The 19591-nt window shown below is 47.9% G+C and overlaps 2 protein-coding genes across 2 annotated transcripts; both read left to right on the forward strand.

Moving 5' to 3' along the window:
• The first annotated feature begins 412 nt into the window (after positions 1 to 412).
• Positions 413 to 4103, forward strand: LOC125526821 (chaperone protein ClpB1-like). Its single transcript, XM_048691439.1, has 7 exons — positions 413 to 795; positions 1093 to 1944; positions 2306 to 2427; positions 2516 to 2856; positions 2944 to 3223; positions 3304 to 3498; positions 3596 to 4103. Exons 2-7 carry the CDS (start codon positions 1113 to 1115, stop codon positions 3887 to 3889), a joined length of 2064 nt encoding a protein of 687 aa, XP_048547396.1. The 5' UTR covers positions 413 to 795; positions 1093 to 1112; the 3' UTR covers positions 3890 to 4103.
• A 5020-nt stretch (positions 4104 to 9123) lies between these two features.
• On the forward strand, positions 9124 to 12856 carry LOC125526822 (chaperone protein ClpB1-like). The gene is made up of 7 exons (XM_048691440.1): positions 9124 to 9382; positions 9829 to 10704; positions 10993 to 11159; positions 11247 to 11587; positions 11674 to 11953; positions 12042 to 12239; positions 12346 to 12856. Exons 2-7 carry the CDS (start codon positions 9849 to 9851, stop codon positions 12511 to 12513), a joined length of 2010 nt encoding a protein of 669 aa, XP_048547397.1. The 5' UTR covers positions 9124 to 9382; positions 9829 to 9848; the 3' UTR covers positions 12514 to 12856.
• Positions 12857 to 19591: the final 6735 nt, after the last annotated feature.

Consider the following 19591-nt stretch of genomic DNA (forward strand, 5'->3'; position numbering starts at 1 on the left):
TTTTCTTTGGTCTTGCTATTCTAGCAAATATTTGATGAATTATTATGTATCCAATGCCCTTGAAGAAAATAACCAAGTAAAGAAATGTGTTTTCATGCCCGAAATTGAAATGCAATTACTGATTTACGGGCCGGCTCGGGCGGCGGCTGAGCAGACCCCGCAAAATGGATCCGTAAAAAAAGATATTGGCTGCCGCCCGCGCCGGCCCGCAAAGCCCTTTTTCCGCGAACTGTATACGCATTTTGTGGGTTGGCATTATACAGGGTTAGTTAGAGATACTCTACATGAAATGCCTTGGTTTAGTGGGCTCGACTGCTTTTGCTCAAACTGGGCCTCTTGTGGCCCAACTGCGGCAGGGCCCATAAGGGGGAACCCTAGTGCTTCGAGGCCTCGGGAGGTGCGTGTTGGACTCGAGACCAGAAAAAAAGGGTCCGGGTTGGACTCGAGTGGCGCCGGCGAGTCGGGACGGCGAGGGGGCCAGCGGCGAAGCAGCGAGAGGTGGACTGGCAGTCGGGCGGCGCCGGCGGATCGAGACGACGAGGCGCTCGCTGCAGGCCAGCCGCGAAGCAGCGAGTGGTGCTGAGGTGACCTGGGACTCGAGCGGCGCCGGCGAGTCGAGACGACGAGCTGCTCGCTGCAGGCCAGCGGCGAAGTAGCGTGGGGTGAACTGGGACTCGAGCGGCGCTGGGGGGAGCGGGCCTGACCTGAACAGGTCGAGCTGACGACGGCTCCCTGGTGCGGGGTAGGGAGTCGGCGGCGGAGCAGAGGACTGGAACATCTTGGGTCACTGGTCAGGTAATTTGTTTGCGCCTCGCCCCACAGTTTTCCTTCTCTTACAGTTGCAAATTTTGTTATACTTAATTAAGAGAAAAAGTCGATACTTTTCACGAGGCAGGGAACGAACGTTCCTCATGATCTTTGAGCAAAGTTTGATTTCAACAAGGTTTCTAGAACGGAAACAGAATAAAGTTTGATGTTGGAACAAACTCCGATCCTTTTACAACAAGAATTTATCTCGATTATGTATATGTATATGTACATGTACCCCCTCTTCTATATATATGAAGCATTGCTGTCCTTTTCCTCGTTCAGGTCAGGGCTTCTGCACAGGTATGAGAGGGACCTACGATCCACTGCTCGGGGCGCAGGTTGTGCAAAGAGCTGCTGCGCAAGGAAGTGTTCTCCATCAGCTATCTTCGATTTGGCAAGGGATCGAACCTTTCGTCTTCCTTGGAGCAGCTGTTGGTTTGGGTTGGGCAGCATGGACGTACTACGATCGTAAGGCGGCTATGCGCACCTACGGACGCCACATCACCGGCAAGGGAGTCGGACTGGTTGTTGGCCGTGATGATGAGATCGACCGCGTTATTTCCATCCTCTGCCGCAAGACCAAGAACTGCGCCGCGCTAGTTGGCCACGCGGGGGTTGGCAAGTCTGCCATCGCTGAGGGCCTCGCGCAGCGCATCGCCACCGGTAAGGTACCTGCTGCACTTGCTGGGGCACGTGTTGTGGAGATCGACCTCGGGGCCATGGTTGCCGGGACCGTTTTGCGCGGTATGTTTGAAGAGCGAATGAAGAGCGTCATAAAGCAGGCAGAGAATGTAGGCGGCAAGATAATTCTCTTCATTGATGAGATGCATGTGCTTCCTCGTGCTGGTGATAGCCACGGAAATACAGACGCTTCCAGCTTGCTGAAGCCGGCTTTGGCCCGTGGTCGTATCCGCTGTGTAGGTGCGACGACTTTTGATGGTTACCGCAATTGCATTGAGAAGGATCCTGCACTTGAGCGGAGATTCCAGAAGGTGCACATCGAGGAGCCAAGCATGCAGGTGACAATTGGCATACTGCAGGGGCTAAAGCAGCAGTACGAACAGCATCATGGCTTGGAAATCCAAGATTCTGCTCTTGTTGCTGCTGCCCAGCTTGCTGCCCGCTACATCACCGGTGAGGAATTTACTTGCTTCTATTGTTTCGAGAGGTGATTAGGATGTACAGATCTAAAGATGATCTTTTGTGCTTATTGCCTGCCCCATCTTAAGGCCCCATAGTTCACATGCTAATAAAACTTCTGCATAGACTGTGATGTGCAATTCAAGGGCAAGAATATATATTAGAGCCCTTGCTGAATTGTGGACATTAAGTTGAAATAAATCTAGAAATACAATCTTTACTGTCCTGTGCATATAAATTGATGGGGTAACCTGCACTACAATTTTTCTTTTATGCCGAGTTGCACCAATGAGTGTCAACAATGGATTATATATTGTAGAAAATTAATGGATTTTTGTTGCTGTCTTTACCATAGGTCGTCAATTTCCGGATAAGGCTATTGATCTGATTGATGAGGCGTGCACTGCCAAAATAAAAAGGGCGATCTCTGAAAATTCATTGAAGGGAGCAGCTGTTGAACCAAATGATGTCGCACAAGTAAGCATTTTCCTCCAACGACATGTGTATATGCTGTTTCAATCAATATTTGTCATGCAAATTCTAACGTTAACGTTGTCGTTTGAAGGTTGTGAGCCAATGGACTGGAATTCCTGTATGTGCACTTGAGCAAGAGGAAACGGATAAGTTAATCCACCTAGCGGACAGGCTTCATGAGCGAGTTGTTGGCCAGGATGAAGCGGTAAATGTGGTTGCTGAAGCAGTGGTATGTTCTATGACTGGCCTTGATCATCCGGGCCAACCCATAGGATCTTTCCTCTTCTTGGGCTCAACTGGTGTTGGAAAGACAGAGCTTGCAAAAGCTCTCGCTGAACAGCTATTTGCGAGTGAGAAGATGTTGGTTCGCTTTGACATGTCTGAATATGTTGGCAGTGGATCTATTTTGCGACTCATTGGAGCACCCCCAAGGTAATTTTTAATATATTTTGTAACCTTGCATTACTTCTTAGTCTTTAGCTTGATTGATACTAATTCTTCTTTTGTAACTTCTTAAAGCCATGATGGCTATGATGACGGCGGGCAACTGACTGAGAAAGTTAGGAATCGCCCATACAGTGTGATCCTTTTCGATGAGGTAGAGAAGGCAGATCCCTCGGTGTTGAACATTTTTATTCAACTTCTTGATGATGGTGTGTTGACCGATGGCAAAGGACGGACGGTAGATTTCAAGAATACCATCATCATTATGACCTCAAATATAGGAGCAGAGCACCTCATGGCAGGAATGGCTGGAGAAATCACAATGGATGCTGCACGTGACCTTTTGATGAAACAGGTTTGTGAATCTCAGACTGTTGGTGTGAAGGCCCAGAAAACACTTAAGGCCTGAGTTTCTCATATATATTGTCTGTGCAGGTTCAGAAACACTTCAAGCCTGAGTTCCTGAACAGGCTGAGTGAGATTGTGGTATTTGAGCCCCTTTTGCATGACAACCTGAAGGAGATTGTGAAAATCCAAATGAAGAGTGTGATTGCGAGGGTGGCTGACAAGGGCATCTCTCTTTTCGCAAGTGCCGCGTTGGACGTCATTTTATCGGAATCATACAACCCAGTACACAAAGCTTCTCCTTTTTTTTTCAAATTTAAATGCATGTTTTCATGTGTGTGTGTGTACGTTTGATAACCAAGCATGCTTTGTCTTGTCACAGATGTATGGTGCGAGGCCCATAAGGAGATGGTTGGAGAAGAATGTGGTGACTAAGCTGTCCCTGATGCTGATGAAAGGTGAAGCCAGTGAAGGCTCGACGATCTCCATCGATGCCACAGACGACAAGAAGAAGCTCAAGTATGAAGTAGTAGCGAAGAAGGTCGAACTTCCCGGTGAGTGTGACACTGACAGCGGTCGTATGGCGGCTGTGGTCAGTCCCATGAAAAGAATTGTGTCTCTGTTAGCGACCCTGACAGTAAAGCATCCTCACGAGCCTGCGTTCAAGCCCTTGTAACGGGAGTCGGGAATGTGTGATGGGTAAGTCCATGTAGTAATATGCTCGCCGGCGCCAATCACCTCGACCTCGACGTGCAGCGGCGCCCAGAGCGCGGCCAAGGAAACGCCACATACAAAGGTGATGTGTTGGCGCCGTTGTAGAGGGGGGAAACTGTGGGACGAAATGATCCTCCTAGCCATCGCACAAATAAACGGTATAGATCTTATTGCAAGCTCTGGGTGCTACTCCATCACCAACGTAAACCTTCAAATTTTAGACAAATCAAAATAGAATTGTAGAGCTTAGGGAAAATATTTCCAGCCTAGTTGTACCTTTATAAAATACATTTTCATATGCTTAAAATGGCGTTTATTTGTTCCCCAAAATACTTTTAGGGTTTTTAATAATTCCCATAAATATTTTTCTATGTCCCAAAATGCATAAAAAATAGTACTGAAATAACTTCCAGCTCAATATGGTGAAGAAAGTCATATTATCTTCTCATTTTTGGAAATTGCTGCAAGTAAAACTAAATCCAGTTATGAGTATAAATGATATTTTAATACTCCCTCCGTTTGGAATTAATTATCACCCAAACGGATGTATGTAGCACGGAGGGAGTATTTCCAGCTTATTAATTGGATTAGTCATATATCTCCCCTAACTTTAATGAATATATAAAGTTGGTAAACATCAAAAGGCTCAAAAGAAAATCATCCAAGTCGACAAAAATATTTTTCTTTGATTTTTGGAACCCATTTATTCCCTCCCTTTTGGGGAAATGCTTTCATGGCTCAAAACAAAAGTTAAATTTAGTGAAATCCTCTTACCTAGGATATGAATTGCAGAAGAGTGAGCCGACACGGTCAATCAGGCAATCACCCAGCCGTTAGCATCCCGTCGTTTTGCCACTGTCGATGGCCAGCCTAAAACTGCATTGTCTGCATCCAATCTATTGGTAGTAAGAAGTACGTATGATCTTTCGGCCAATGGTGTGCTTTTTCAGAAGATAATTTTATTTTGTCTTTGTGTTTTACTAGTTTTTGGTTGTCTTACTATCCTAGAAGTTGTAATAAGCCAGTTTTGTGGCTGACACTATGCAGTGTATGGCGCAAAACTGGAGCATAAAATCCTTGTCTATCAATGGAACATAGTTTCTAGCTCAAAAGAAACTATAGTTTGTAAAAAATTCATCATTCATTCTTTCATTCACAATGAAGCATGATGGTCCCGCATTTTCACTCACAAACTAAAACCCAGTTTGTGAGGAACGGACAAGCGTAACTGCCTTCAAAGATTGGACTTGACAAAGGTAGGACACCGGTCATGTGACACAAGTTGGTCTACCAAATATCAAACATGAAAAGTTCTTTTTTCCGGGTAAAACATGAAAAGTTGACACAAGCTGGTTTGCCAAATATCAAACATGAATTTTTATGCTCTCGCAACACCTAGTTGAGAGAAACTACTCAGTGATAGGCCTGCGGGAGAATAAAACTTAATTAATTCCTACAATGTTAAAAATCTGACCATGGCAAATCAAACAATTTTCATTAAAAATTATGTTGCCATGAGGATGACATTTTCTTTAGTAATCATGACAAAAAACTGAACATGACAAAAATTTGCCATGCTTACTAAGGAAATTGCCATCCTCGACACAACATAATGTGCCATGCTAAAAAATCTGACGTCTATCTGGAGCGAAATTCTTAATTCCTCCAACGCATCACCAAAAGAAAAATCACTCCCCTGCAGGACAAGCGATCAGGTGTAGCCGGTGTGATGTTCTCTCATCACCCGTTTTAAATCTGTACAAATATGACAACCCTAGTGCTTTGAAGCCTCGGTAAGTGCATGACAAGACTGAACTGGTGAGTGGGCGGCGCAATGATCAGGCGGCGCGGATGACTTGAGGCGTTGGCGGCGAGGATGAGTGGAGCAATTGCGACCACGCCTCAGGTAATTTATTTTCTTTTGTGCTTTTTTACCCAAAAAAATTAATTTTCCTCAACCCCTAAATCTCAGTTTCCTCAACCACTAAATCTCATTTTCCTCAACCCCTAAATTTTCCTAGTTTCGTTTAATTAGTCAATAAAGCGGCAGCATTTGATCCTCAAAAAAAAAAAATTCTCAGTTTTGGTCATAGTTAGCCCCGGTTATTGAGTAATCCTGCCTCGTGAGCAACCCTTTTTTTTACAATCATCACTCCTTTATTCAGTTGTCACAATTACATCCGCGCCTCCCCTCCCCTTCCCTCCAGATTCCTTCTGATCCCCTCCGTCTCCCGTCTGCCTCCACTCCCGCCGCTGCCGGATCTTGACCGGGCAAAGCCCGTGCAAGGGGATGATGGCGGCGGCGGGGCGTCCCTCAATCGCGGCTTGGAGGCGTGGCTGTGACGGTGGATCGATCTTGAGCGAGCGCCTCGGGACGACGTGTGTGTGGCCATGGCGCCGGTCACACAGCGATGTGACCTCCTCTACCTTTGGTTGTCTTCATCGTCGGTTCAAAGGGATCTGGTCGGTGGGTGTTGCCTCGCGGTGGCTTGCCGACAACGGATCAAGTGGAGGAGGAGATGGTGGCCTAACTAAAGTGGGTGAGGATGCCACCATCGTCGGCGGCGCCTGTGGGGTATCATTTTCCTCGTTGGAGGCGATGGTGGGGGCATCCCTCGCTTCATTATTACCGGGGAAACCTCAGATCTGGAGGAGGCTACCATTAACATTGGCGCCCGTGGGTGTCGTAGCTCTCGTTGGAGGCGTTGAGGGGCCTCCTGGATCGGATGATGGCGACATATTCATCGTCACCCGCGTGGGGGCATCATCTTTGAAGACATTTATCGGTTGGACGGACATGTGAACGGCTTGGTGGTTAGGCGTCGGTAGGTGGTGGAGCGGTGCTTCATCCTACACATCGATGGTGGCAGATCTCAATGGCATGGTGCAGTGGAGACTCGGTGCCCGATGGGTGGCGGTGGACTCGTGCAGGAGGACGACGCTGTCTGGCATCATGGTGGCGTCGATGGCCGAGAGGCATGGCAAGGTCGATGCGTTAATATCTGGTCTAAGAATGGATTGATGGATGAGGGACGTGACGGCCCTTGCAGCGTGCGCATGTGGTGCCCACTGAAAGTGCGCCGGACCGGTGTGTAACCCAATCCAGGTATTATGGCTTGGATGGGGCATCCAACATTAGATATTAAGTGTTGGTGCGATGTCTGTTTGGTATTAGTCTCGAACATTCGGCACCCCTTCATCACAGGGATAGGAGTAGCGACAGATGATGTCAAGATGGTGGCTTCAGGCTTACTGATGTATCACCGTGTAAGGGCTTTGTGAATAATTAATAAAATGGCTGCATGCATCCGTCAGATGTAAAGGCCGGGGGTACATCCTCCTTTGAAAAAAAAGTTATATCGTTGATAAGGAGTGAAACTATAGCCTCAGGGGTTTATCTAACCAATTACTAGGGAAAGAAAATCTAACTATTCTAGCTAGCTCGTGGGCTACACTATTAGCTTCTCTATGACATAATTCATAAATTATATGAGATAGATCAAGAGACATATGATAACAATCGTCAAAGATTTTCGCAGCAATACCAGCAAAGGAGCCGCCCTCTGGCATAGTCAAAATAACATATGTGTTGTCTGAATTGACCATCAATCTATTGCACCCCACCGTTTGAGCTGATTCAGTCCAAATCGGAGGGCTAGTGCCTTTGCCGTAAAAGCATCAATACATATATTAAAAAAAAATTCCTCATTTTCTGCCACAGTAAAGTTTCCTTTGTCATTTCTTAAAACTGCACCAACTGTGCCTTGAAGTGAGTCAGGATCAAAAGCAGTGTCCACATTCAGTTTAACATGACCTTTGATTGGTTTTGTCCATCCACCACGCTTTATCTTCACTTTGGGGGAGTTTGCAATAGAGAAATTTGGGGCTAGAGATCCCACAGCCAAACATATATGATCAGGTGATAAAGGAGCTATAATTTTCTTGTCATGCGGAACATCTGCCGTGAGGTTTGGAAGCAGAGCTATGCGCTTGCATGAAGGGCCTTTCATTGTCAATTCAGGGAAGCGACTTTCCAATCTTAATGGAGATGGATTTCATTATCACTGTGAAGTTAATTCGATCACTTGAAATTGATAGATTGATTTACTTTGCTATTATTAGAGATTAGGCATATGATGAGCCTTTGTAAAACTTGTATTGCTCATGTTAATTGAACTTAGCAAAGTTTGTGAGAGATGAAGGCAGGGCTATGAGTTGGATAGGTTCAGGTCCTTCAGCCTCTTTAGAGCTAGCTCATGCTGATTTGTAATGGCCATGATACTTGAGTAATACAAAGTTTTTACCCCAAAAAAAAAATGATCAGGTGAGGAAATTTGTTTGTCGTGAACTAGCTTTCATCTTTCCCACAAAAAATACCAAGTTGTTTAGTCAAAATTTGATTTAAACTCAATTTTCAAAACAAAACAAAATGGTTAAAATACCCCCCTTGTATGCAATATGGATCTGATCCTTCTACAAAGACACCATGTCAGATGCCTCACGTGTTGGTTGGATCCGATGATGATGATGCTTGAGTGCCGCTCCCTTTCTAAAGGTACTGTTGTTGAAGAACCTCGGTGTCATGAGATGATTGGTCCGGATATAGTCATTATCGTAGTTTGCTTATTACAGATCTGATCACTTTGTTTTTTTCCTCACTTAAGCATAGCTTCGGTTCTATATGACTTTGCTATTTGCTGATGTGTTTTTGTGTCTGTGTTGGTGTTGATTATGTGCACCCTAATTATGCAGAGTTTCAATGTGTGTTTATTGTGTTTGTATCCTCTTGATACTTCATTTTAAGTAAATAAAATCCACCCTTTGTCAAAGAAAATCACACACCTTGTGTGTGGGTATCAGGTATCGTATTCAATACGCGAACCAATCTGTGGTTGGATGGTTAGGTGGACCATGATATCCCAACCCATCAGGGTTCAACCCCGTGCTCGTATTTATTTCCGAATTTATTTCAATATTTTCGGCGATGTGCGTTTAATGGGAGGAGATGTTTCCGTTGACTACGAGACGTCTTTGATGACTTCATCAATCTAAAAATAGTATGCCGGCCCACTCTCTCGAAAAAGCTCATAGGAATAGATGTGTGTCTTCGTCTGTAGTGTGTCTAAAAAATATCATATTCAATACGGATCAGTTCCTATACGCCTTGACACGTAGACACACCTGAACGCGCCCGTTTCGAGCAAGATTCCCTCAACCGAGCCTCCCAAAAAAACGAGTCTCCCTCCCGAGTCCCGACCGAACGACGAGCGCGACAGGGGTTCCTAGCCGCCGCCGCGGCGCGCCCAGCCGGCCGAAGCCTCCGCTGCCCCGCCTCCGGTACAGGACCCCAGCAGCGCCTCCCTCCGTCTCCGTGGAGCAGCCGCTCCCCCAGCAGCGCCTCCCTTCCTGAGCAGGCGCTCCCGCCCAGCAAAGCCGACGACCAGTCCATAGGCAGGTAGCCACCACTCCTTCCTCCTCCCTCCTCCTTCCCTCATCACCCCTCCTTTCTTTCTCTCGCATCCTCTGTGTGTTCAATTGTTTCCCTGATTTTTGTATTGGATGAGTATGTGAATGTGAGAATATAATGATGATTATTTCTTGATGAATACTTGCTGCATGATTTTTCCGGTGCATGTTCAAGTTTACATGTTAAAGGATTTTGCCTGATAGGTGTTTGTGATAATGCCTGTAGGGGCAAATATTTGCATATTGGCATTGCAGTTTGAGGTTTTTTTTTCAGATGAGCAAATGTTTTGGTTTAAACATGTTTAGCAGTGAAAGTATCAGCCCGATACTGATACGTCATACGCATATCCGTATCGGTGCATTTTAGATGTATATGCACCTTCAGGAACCCTCTCTGCATATATATGAAGCATTGCTGTCTTTTTCCTTGTTCAGGTTAAGGCTTCTGCACAGGTATGGGAGAGACCTACGATCCTCTGCTCGGGACCTGGGTTGTGCAAGAAACTGTCTTCCAGCGGCTGGGGGCCTTGTTATCAAGCTCCCAGAGTCGCATGTCTTCGAGTTGGGGAAGGGTGGAACCTCTCGTCCTCATCGGAACATCTGCTGGTTTGGGCTGGGCAGCATGGAGGTACTACGATGGTAAAGCGGCTCTGCGTACCTACGGACGCCACATGACTGGCAAGGCAGTCGGACCGGTTGTCGGCCGTGATGACGAGATCGACCGCGTTATCTCCATCCTCTGCCGCAAGACCAAGAACTGCGCAGCGCTGGTCGGCCCCGCGGGGGTTGGCAAGACGGCCATTGCCGAGGGCCTCGCACAGCGCATCGCTGCCGGTAAGGTACCTGCCGCGCTCGCCGGGGCACATGTCGTGGAGATCGACCTTGGGGCCATGGTCGCCGGAACCAGGTATCGAGGTATGTTTGAGGAGCGGATGAAGAGCGTGATCAAGCAGGCGGAAAAAGCGGGTGGCAAGATAATTCTCTTCATCGATGAGATGCACACGCTTCTTGGTGCTGGGGGTGCTGGTGGCCGTGGGGTTACTGATGCTTCCAGTATGCTGAAGCCGGCATTGGCCCGTGCTCGTATCCGCTTTGTAGGCGCGACGACTTTTGATGGTTACCGCAATTACATTGAGAAGGATCCCGCTCTCGAGCGGAGATTCCAGAAGGTACACGTTGAGGAGCCAAGCACGCAGGCGACAATTGGCATTCTGCGTGGGATAAGGCAGCAGTACGAACAGCACCATGGCCTGGAAATCCAAGATGCTACTCTTGTTGCTGCTGCACAGCTTGCTGGCCGCTACATCACTGGTGAGGAATTTACTTGCTTCTATTGTTTCAACAGGTGATTAGGATGTAGGTCTGCCCCATCTCAAGGCTCCGTAGTTCACATGATATAATTAAACTACCCGCAGTCTTGTTGCATTGGAAACATTAAGTTGAGATAATTCTAGAATTACAATCTTATTTACTGTGATGTGCATATAAATTGATGGGTAACCTGCACGATCTTTCCTTTATGCCATGTTGGACCCGTGAGTGTCTACAGTGGATGTATATTTTATAAAATTAATGGATTTGTTGGTGTCTTTACCATAGGTCGTCAATTTCCGGATAAGGCTATTGATCTGATTGATGAGGCATGCAGTGCCACAATAAAAAGGTTGATGCAGATTGACAACCAAGCAGAGGAATTTAATGCAAAGCAAAGTCGCTCTGCAAATCCAGTGAAGGGAGCAACTGTTGAACCAAATGATGTTGCACAAGTAAGCATTTTCTCCCAGTGACATGTATCTACTGCTTCAGTCAATGAGATGTATTTTTCATGCAAATTCTAACGCTGTTATTTGAAGGTTGTGAGCCTATGGACTGGAATTCCTGTCTGTACACTTGAGGAAGAGGACAAGGATAAGTTAATCCACCTAGCAGACAGGCTGCATGAGCGAGTTGTTGGCCAGAATGAAGCGGTAAATGTGGTCGCCGAAGCAGTGTTGCGTTCTAGGGCTGGCCTTAATCATCCTGGCCAACCCATAGGATCTTTCCTCTTCTTGGGCTCAACCGGTGTTGGAAAGACAGAGCTTGCAAAAGCTCTTGCGGAGCAGCTATTCGCAAGTGAGAAGATGTTGGTTCGCTTTGACATGTCTGAATATGTTGGCAGTGGATCTGTTTTGCGTCTTGTTGGAGCACCCCCAAGGTAATTTGAATATATTTTGTAACATTGCATTACGTCTTAGTCTTTAGCTTGATTGATATTAATGCTTCTTTTGTAACTTCTTAAAGCCATCAGGGCTGTGATGATGGTGGGCAACTGACTGAGAAGGTTAGGAGACGCCCATACAGTGTCATCCTTTTCGATGAGGTGGAGAAGGCGGATCCCTCGGTGTTGAACATCTTTATTCAACTTCTTGATGATGGTGTGTTGACCGATGGCAAAGGGCGGACAGTAAATTTCAAGAATACCATCATCATTATGACCTCAAATCTAGGAGCAGAGCACCTCACAGCAGGAATGGCCAGAGAAATCACAATGGATGCGGCACGTGACCTTTTGATGAAACAGGTTTGTGAATCCCAGACTGCTGGTGTAAAGGCTCGGAAAACACTTAAAGCCTGAGTTTCTCATATATGTATATATAATGTTTGTGTAGGTTCAGAAACACTTCAAGCCTGAGTTACTCAACAGGCTGAGTGAGATTGTGGTATTTGAGCCGCTTTTGCATGACAAACTGAAGGAGATTGTGAAAATCCAAATGAAGAGCATCATTTCCAGGGTAGCTGACAAGGGCATCTCTCTTTTTGCAAGTGATGCCGTGTTGGACGTCATTTTATCGGAATCATACAACCCAGTACGCACAGCTTCTTTTCAAACTTAGAAAAATGATTTGGCTCATGTTTTCATATGTGTGTGTACGTTTTGCGTTTTGGTAACCATGCATGCTTTGTCTCTCACAGATGTATGGTGCAAGGCCCATAAGGAGATGGTTGCAGAAGAATGTGATGATTAAGCTGTCCCAAATGCTGGTCAAAGGTGAAGCCAGTGAAGGCTCGACAATCTCCATTGATGCTACGGATGACAAGAAGAAGCTCAAGTTTCAAGTAGTAAAGAAGGTCGACGAGTGATTGCGACACCGACAGCGGTAATGTGGCTGTGGTCAGTCCCATAAACCACCTATGATCCCGCGTTCAAGACCTTGTAAGGAGAGTTATTTTGATGACCGCACTTCAGTAGTGCCTTTTTTTGTATACTACCTCCAGCTAATACTAATTAGATGTATATATACTAGCCATGTAATTGGAACAGCAGTTGCAGGCATGGAGCAACCGAGTTAGTAATTTAATCCTTCCATATTTTGATTCTGTACAAGAATTTGCAATGTAACAGTATCTCCGTTGGAGAATTTTTTTGTTATGAAATTTTAATCCTATTTATAAATCCATTGGGACAGGATGCTTGATGAGCATAGCAACTTGTTATATCTTGATCTATCAATGGTCATGTGCGTTATTTTTCCTTAACCTGTTTCTAATATCCTGCTTAACCATGCATGTGTTTTTTTTATCACGACATTCAGACGGTGAGATTGGCTTCTATGCCTATGGTGTTCAGCCCCTGAGAGGGGCTTCTATGCCTATGGCATTCAGCTCAATTATCAACTGTTGGTTGTTTGGATAGCTTACCAGGCTTGTGTTTGCAATTTACTTTCTTCCTGGAGAGTTAGGCATTGCAGCTCTTTGGTCCATTATAAGATGTCCATCAACATTTTTTGCAGCTAGCAGCTTGCTCCTCTCGAAGGCATAGCATCACAACCGAGAGCTCATCTGTTCTGTTATGTGAGCCTCATCTGTTCTGTTATGTGTGAGCCTGCAAGTCGTACTATGGCTGCAAGGATATTTGATTAAGATGTACTCCCTCCGTTCCAAGTTACTCGTCACAGAAATGGATGTATATAGAACTAAAATACATCATACCTGCGACAAGTAATTCGGAACGAAGGGAGTATGATACAATGATTTGGCTTAGTTGTGGTGGGATTGGAGGTAATGGGTTTAACGATTGGTTAGACAAACATGTCCCTTTTGATCCTATTATGTGTTTGAAAGCTTCTGATCTTTCAAGCTGCTTACTCTAGAGGCCTACGCACTGAAATTGTGTCGGCATGATCATATATGAAACCATGTAGGCTATTTGTCTGAAAGTCCTTATGTGTAGAGTTGCTTTGGTGTTGGTATGCAAACCCAACCACTTTAACCAATCATAAGAGGGCAGTATCGATGATAAGTAGTCCGATTGCTTGAGTCAATGAGTCCTTTCGTGTAATAGGGATCACACTCCACCTGGATCTTTAATTGTATGCAGTCTCTTGTGATGTGGTTGAGGCACGAGGGAGGTCGCCCAAACACGGCGTTATTTTGTGGGAGGGAAAGCTTGTCCCACACTGCGACGCAGTAACAGCCGGTAGAGGAAATGAGAAATAGCGCAAACAAGGAGAGGACGACATATACAAATAAATTCACGTCACGTCACCAAATCCTAGTTAGAAATGCTTCATAAAGGAGTAAAGATACGTACAAACAAAGATTTTATAAAAAAAATGATGTGAGGTTCTTGTTGAGGCTCATTGGTTTCCAACCAACCTCTAATCAAATCCACGCGTACTAGTTAGGCAATCCAACCTATATATGCATCTCCTAGTGAGCGGGTTTTGGTAGGAAGAGTATAGGCTGCTAAATGCTAAGTGATACTGGGAAATAGAAAGGCCATGAGAATAGTTTGTCCAGTTCACAAACTATTGGTGATTGTAACGGGTCTTAGGAATGAAAGGCATCGGGAGGAAGTCTCTTAGCATTAGTATAGTTTCCTGGTCAGACAGTTACTTATTGTTTGGACTAAACATGTCCTAATCTGCTATATAGGACTCACAGGCACAAGAAATCGGGAGAATAGCTCCTCCCAGCCATGGCTAGATTTACTATACCAGCACCCTGCGTACATGTCTTAATCGAACTCCCAAGACTATCAAAGTCAGTGCAACGGAACACCGACCTTAGAGCATCTCCAGCCGTGCCTCCAAAAAAACCTTCCCATGCGATTTTTTCGCGCCGACACCGAAAAAACGGCCCAATCACGCCTCAGGAGCTTGATTTTCATCGGCCTGGGTCGAAATTAGCGCCGGTGGACTCAGGCCGAACCCGACGCGCTGGGGGCGCCCGGGGGTGCCGGGGCGAGTTGTTTTGACGCGAAGCAGCCGCGGGCCCGCTGAGTCAGCGAGACAGGCGCTTCGTCGCCCTCATCGCCTCGGTTCCCGCGGGAATCAATGCCAAGGCTGCCGTGCTGCCGCCGTCGGTCAGCCTTGCCATTGATTCCTCACGGGCGGCGCGGCGACGCCTCCCCTCCCGTCACGCGTACACACGGGCGCGGCTATATAAGCCGGTGGCATCCCTCGCCTCTGGCCACACCAGCCCCAGCCGCCGAGCTCTCCCTCTCCCGTGCGCCGCCGCCGAGCCCTTCCTCTTCCTCTCCTGTGCGCCGCCTCCGAGCCCTCCCTCACTCCGACAGCCCCGATGGCCGAACGTTTCCCCGGCGGCGAGGCGGCGGCCAACGGCTTCGGCCGCCGCTCGTTCCGCGAACAGGAGTTGTGGCTCCTGTTCGAGGCCAACATCCCGGCGCCGCCGTACATGCGCGCCGGGCCGACAGGGTGGAGGCTCAGCGACGGGGAAGTGCCTGTTCCCCCGTTGCCCGATGCCGTGGCGCGCGCCCCCTACTTCGCCGCCGAGGTAGAGCTTGTGCGCGCCTCCCTCACCGACGAGCAGCTTGCCCTCCCCCAGTACGTCGCCGACAACCACGCGGACATGGGCGGCGTACTTTGAGCGCCGTCAGGAGCAGAGGCTGGCGTCCACCAACGGCGCCGGTGGTGGGCGGCACGAAGAACAGCGAGGGGTGCTGCGTGTGGTGGGGCATCCCCGGCCGCACGCTCGAGGGCGTGCTGACGCACCTTGAGGGCGGCAAGAACCCACCGCTGGCATACCCTCCCCCGGCGGCCGCCCCAGCCCACCGCCGACGCGCCGGGCAATGGATGCCCAGGAGGTTCGGCTCCTCCTCGTCTTCCTCCTCGCACTCCTCCTCACGGTCTTCTTTCCACTCCTCCGGCTCTCGGGCGCTGCTCGGCGTCAAGGCCGAGCTCGCGGCGGGGACGCCGCTCGGCCGGCGCACTCGCAGGCATCGTCATCAACGAGGGCGGCCGGCGCGCCTCCTTGTCGGCTCCTCCGCGCTTCGTCAAGCCAAAGACGGAGCCGGGGCTCGCGCCGGTGAAAACGGAGCCGGTCTCCCCGCCGTGAAGACGGAACACGGCGACATGGAGCTCGACGACGAGGTGGCCTTGAAATGGGCGCGCGAGGACTTCCTGAGGATGGAGAGGGAGCGCCAATGCGCCGCCCTGCGGCGCTTCGAGCAGCGTCGCCGGGGCCGCGACGAAGGAGGAGTCGTCGTCCTCGACGACGCGCCGCCGCCGCCACCAGTCCGCCATGGCGACGCCGGGCAGGGGTCCACCAGAGACGGCCGCGTCAAGGAGGAGAAGGCCGCCGCCGACGACGGCGGCAAGGATGGCGGCGACGATGGCGACTACTCCGTGTTCAACGAGTTCTTTTTTTAGATATATTTGCTATGTATAAGTCACGGACAAGTCTAATATATGCCAAAGTTTACCGAAATTTAGACGTGTTTAGCCGAACTTCGCCGAACGTTTGTTTAAAAAAAAATTAGACTCGTCTGGAGGCGGCCCTGGGACCGACGACCGGGGACCAACTCGCCCCAGATCGTTTTTTTACACCGGCCGATTTTAGACGCCCCTGGAGGCCAACAGTTGAAGATGCTCTTAGCAGAAGAAGAGGAGTTAGTTCATAAATGGGCCAGCTAGGGCGCTCCCTATTAGGAATAGTGTCATGTGACGTGGTTGGCGAATCACGTAGCAACCAGTTTGCCAATTGTTAAGATTTAGTTAATTAGTTTAATTAAAGGGAAATCCCAGTTTTTTCAAACCGATGTGCGGTTTCTTCCCCGATGGGTCATGTCCTAATGTAATGGACGCATCATTCTAATCTTGTCTCTTGTAAGCGTCGCGACTGTGCGACGTGTCCCCTCTGGACATATAAATATGTACATCATTGCAGTCAATCAATAGAGATCATTTTACTGTTCACCCACAATTCCTTTACACGTTATCACGCACTTCTCTCCAGCGAGAGCGACAAGGCCGCACAAGAACTCGTCGGAGAAGAATCTAGAACGAACTTCAAGGAATAATACAATGGAGGAGGAAATGCGTTTAGTGGATAGTGCATCTACTAACACGATACTTAGGGAGATGAAGTATTTCCAGACACTCAAGAAGAGTAATGGAAGTGTCATGACAATTGCTGGTCGAGACACGGTAATTGTTGGTTCTGGTCAAGCTACAATTACACTCCCTATGGGTACTAAATTGGTAATCCCGGATGCTCTACTGTATCCAGATTCTACTCGTACCTTGCTGAGTTTTAAGGATATCCGCAAAAATGGTTTCCATGTGAAAACTAATGATGAGAGCGGGGCTGAATGCCTACTCATAACTCAGCAAAAGGGATTTCGAAAGGAAGTCCTTGAGAATTTGCCTTCTCTATCTTCTGGGTTGTATTATACATACATTAAACCAGAGACACATATGGCATACAAGATAGTTTTTCAGAATCTTGATAAGTTCAAGATTTGGCATGGTCATCTGGGACATCCTGCTATCGGGATGATGAGAAAAATTATTGATGGTTTTGTTGGACACAACATAACGGATAGAAAGTTCCCAAAATCATCGGATTTTGTATGCACATCATGTGCAACTGGGAAGTTGATCACAAGGCCATCTCGCGTTATATCTCACCACCTCATTGTTCTCATTCCTCTTACGAACGAAAACCCATTTTGCTCCCACAGGGAACACATGCTGAGGAGTGGGCATTTCTGTGGAGCACTCAGTACCTTATGTACATACCCAGAATGGTCTTGCGGAATCACTTATCAAGAGAATCAAGTTGATAGGAAAACCGCTCCTGCAAAATAGTAATCTTCCAGCTTCATGTTGGGGTCATGCAGTTTTACATGCTGCAGAATTGATACAAATTCGACCAACTGCATATCATACGGTCTCCCCGTTGCAGTTAGTACGTGGAAACCAGCCAAGTATTTTTCATCTGCGGCAATTCGGTTGTGCGGTATATGTACCGATCTCACCACCGCAGCGTACATCAATGTGCCCTCATAGACGAATGGGGATCTATGTGGGGTACAATTCTCCGTCAATTATTAAGTACCTGGAACCCATGACAGGGGATTTATTTACAGCTCGGTACGCTGATTGCATTTTTGATGAGGACAATATCCTAGCATTAGGGGGAGAGAATAACCACAAAGAATGCCGTGAAATAGATTGGGATGTGAAAGGCATCCAGTCCTTAGATCCACGTACGAATGAATCTGAACAGGAGGTTCAGAAGATTATAAATTTGCAAAATATTGCAAATAATCTGCCAGATGCATTTACTGATTATAAAGGTGTCACAAAATCAAATGTTCCCGCTATGAATGTGCCAGAGAGAGTGGATGTGACCCATAGATCTACTCAGCCACCCAAGAGGGGGAGGAATCTGGACACAAAGGACAAGGCTTTGCAGAAGCGTCCAAGGGGAATGAGGAATCCTCAAATAGTAAATGCAAGTCAACAAAATGTTGATATTCAACCTAGGGTTGAAGGACACCTGAAGGATGTTGGACATCCAGAACCCAACACGAGTGTGCACACAAATTTTGGTGTTGGGACATCGGAAGACCTTGATCCAATTGTTGAGGGAAATCACGAAGGATCAAAAGGTATTGATGAAATATCCATTAATTATATTGATTCAGGAGAATCATACAATAGAGAGACTACAGTTGTCGACATTTATTTCGCCTCTAGAATTGCAGAAGGCCTTGATTTGGATCGAGAACCTAAGTCCATGGCAGAGTGCATGAAGCGCTCAGATTAGTCCAAATGGAAGGCAACAATTGAGGATGAATTGCGTGTTGGGGAACGTAGCAGAATTTTAAAATTTTGTACGCATCACCAAGATCAATCTATGGAGTCGCCTAGCAACGAGTGAGAGAGGAGTGCATCTACATACCCTTGTAGATCGCGCGCGGAAGCGTTCAAGAGAACGGGGTTGATGGAGTCATACTCGACGTGATCCAAATCACCGATGACCTAGTGCCGAACGGACGGCACCTCCGCGTTCAACACACGTATGGTTGGGAAGACGTCTCCTCCAACTTAATCCAGCAAGGGGGGAGGAGAGGTTGATAAAGATCCAGCAGCACGACGGCGTGGTGGTGGATGCAGCAGGATCCCGGCAGGGCTTCGCCAAGCGCAAGCGGGGAGGAAGGTGTTACGGAGGGAGAGGGAGGCGCCAAGAGCAAGGGTGTGGCTGCCCTCCCTCCCCCCTCTTTATATAGGGGCCTTGGGGGGGGGGCGCCGGCCCTAGGAGATGGATCTCCAAGGGGGCGGTGGCCAAGGGGTGGTTTCCCCCCCAAGCCAAGTGGGGGGCGCCCCCACCCCTAGGGTTTCTCAACCCTAGCACAGGGGAGGCCCAAGGGGGGCGCACCAGCCCACTAGGGGCTGGTTCCCCTCCCAATTCAGCCCATGGGGCCCTCCGGTATAGGTGACCCCACCCGGTGGACCCCCGGGACCCTTCCGGTGGTCCCGGTACAATACCGGCGACCCCCGAAACCTTCCCGATGGCCGAAACTGGACTTCCTATATATAAATCTTCACCTCCGGACCATTCCGGAACTCCTCGTGACGTCCGGGATCTCATCCGGGACTCCGAACAACTTTCGAGTTACTGCATACTAATATCTCTACAACCCTAGCGTCATCGAACCTTAAGTGTGTAGACCCAACGGGTTCGGGAGACATGCAGACATGACCGAGATGCCTCTCCGGTCAATAACCAACAACGGGATCTGGATACCCATGTTGGCTCCCACATGCTCCACGATGATCTCATCGGATGAACCACGATGTCGAGGATTCAATCAATCCGTATACAATTCCCTTTGTCAATCGGTATGTTACTTGTACGAGACTCGATCGTCGGTATCCCAATACCTCGTTCAATCTTGTTACCGGCAAGT

Source organism: Triticum urartu, unplaced genomic scaffold (genome assembly GCF_003073215.2).
Source record: "Triticum urartu cultivar G1812 unplaced genomic scaffold, Tu2.1 TuUngrouped_contig_200, whole genome shotgun sequence".
In the NCBI taxonomy this organism is placed as follows: domain Eukaryota; kingdom Viridiplantae; phylum Streptophyta; class Magnoliopsida; order Poales; family Poaceae; genus Triticum; species Triticum urartu.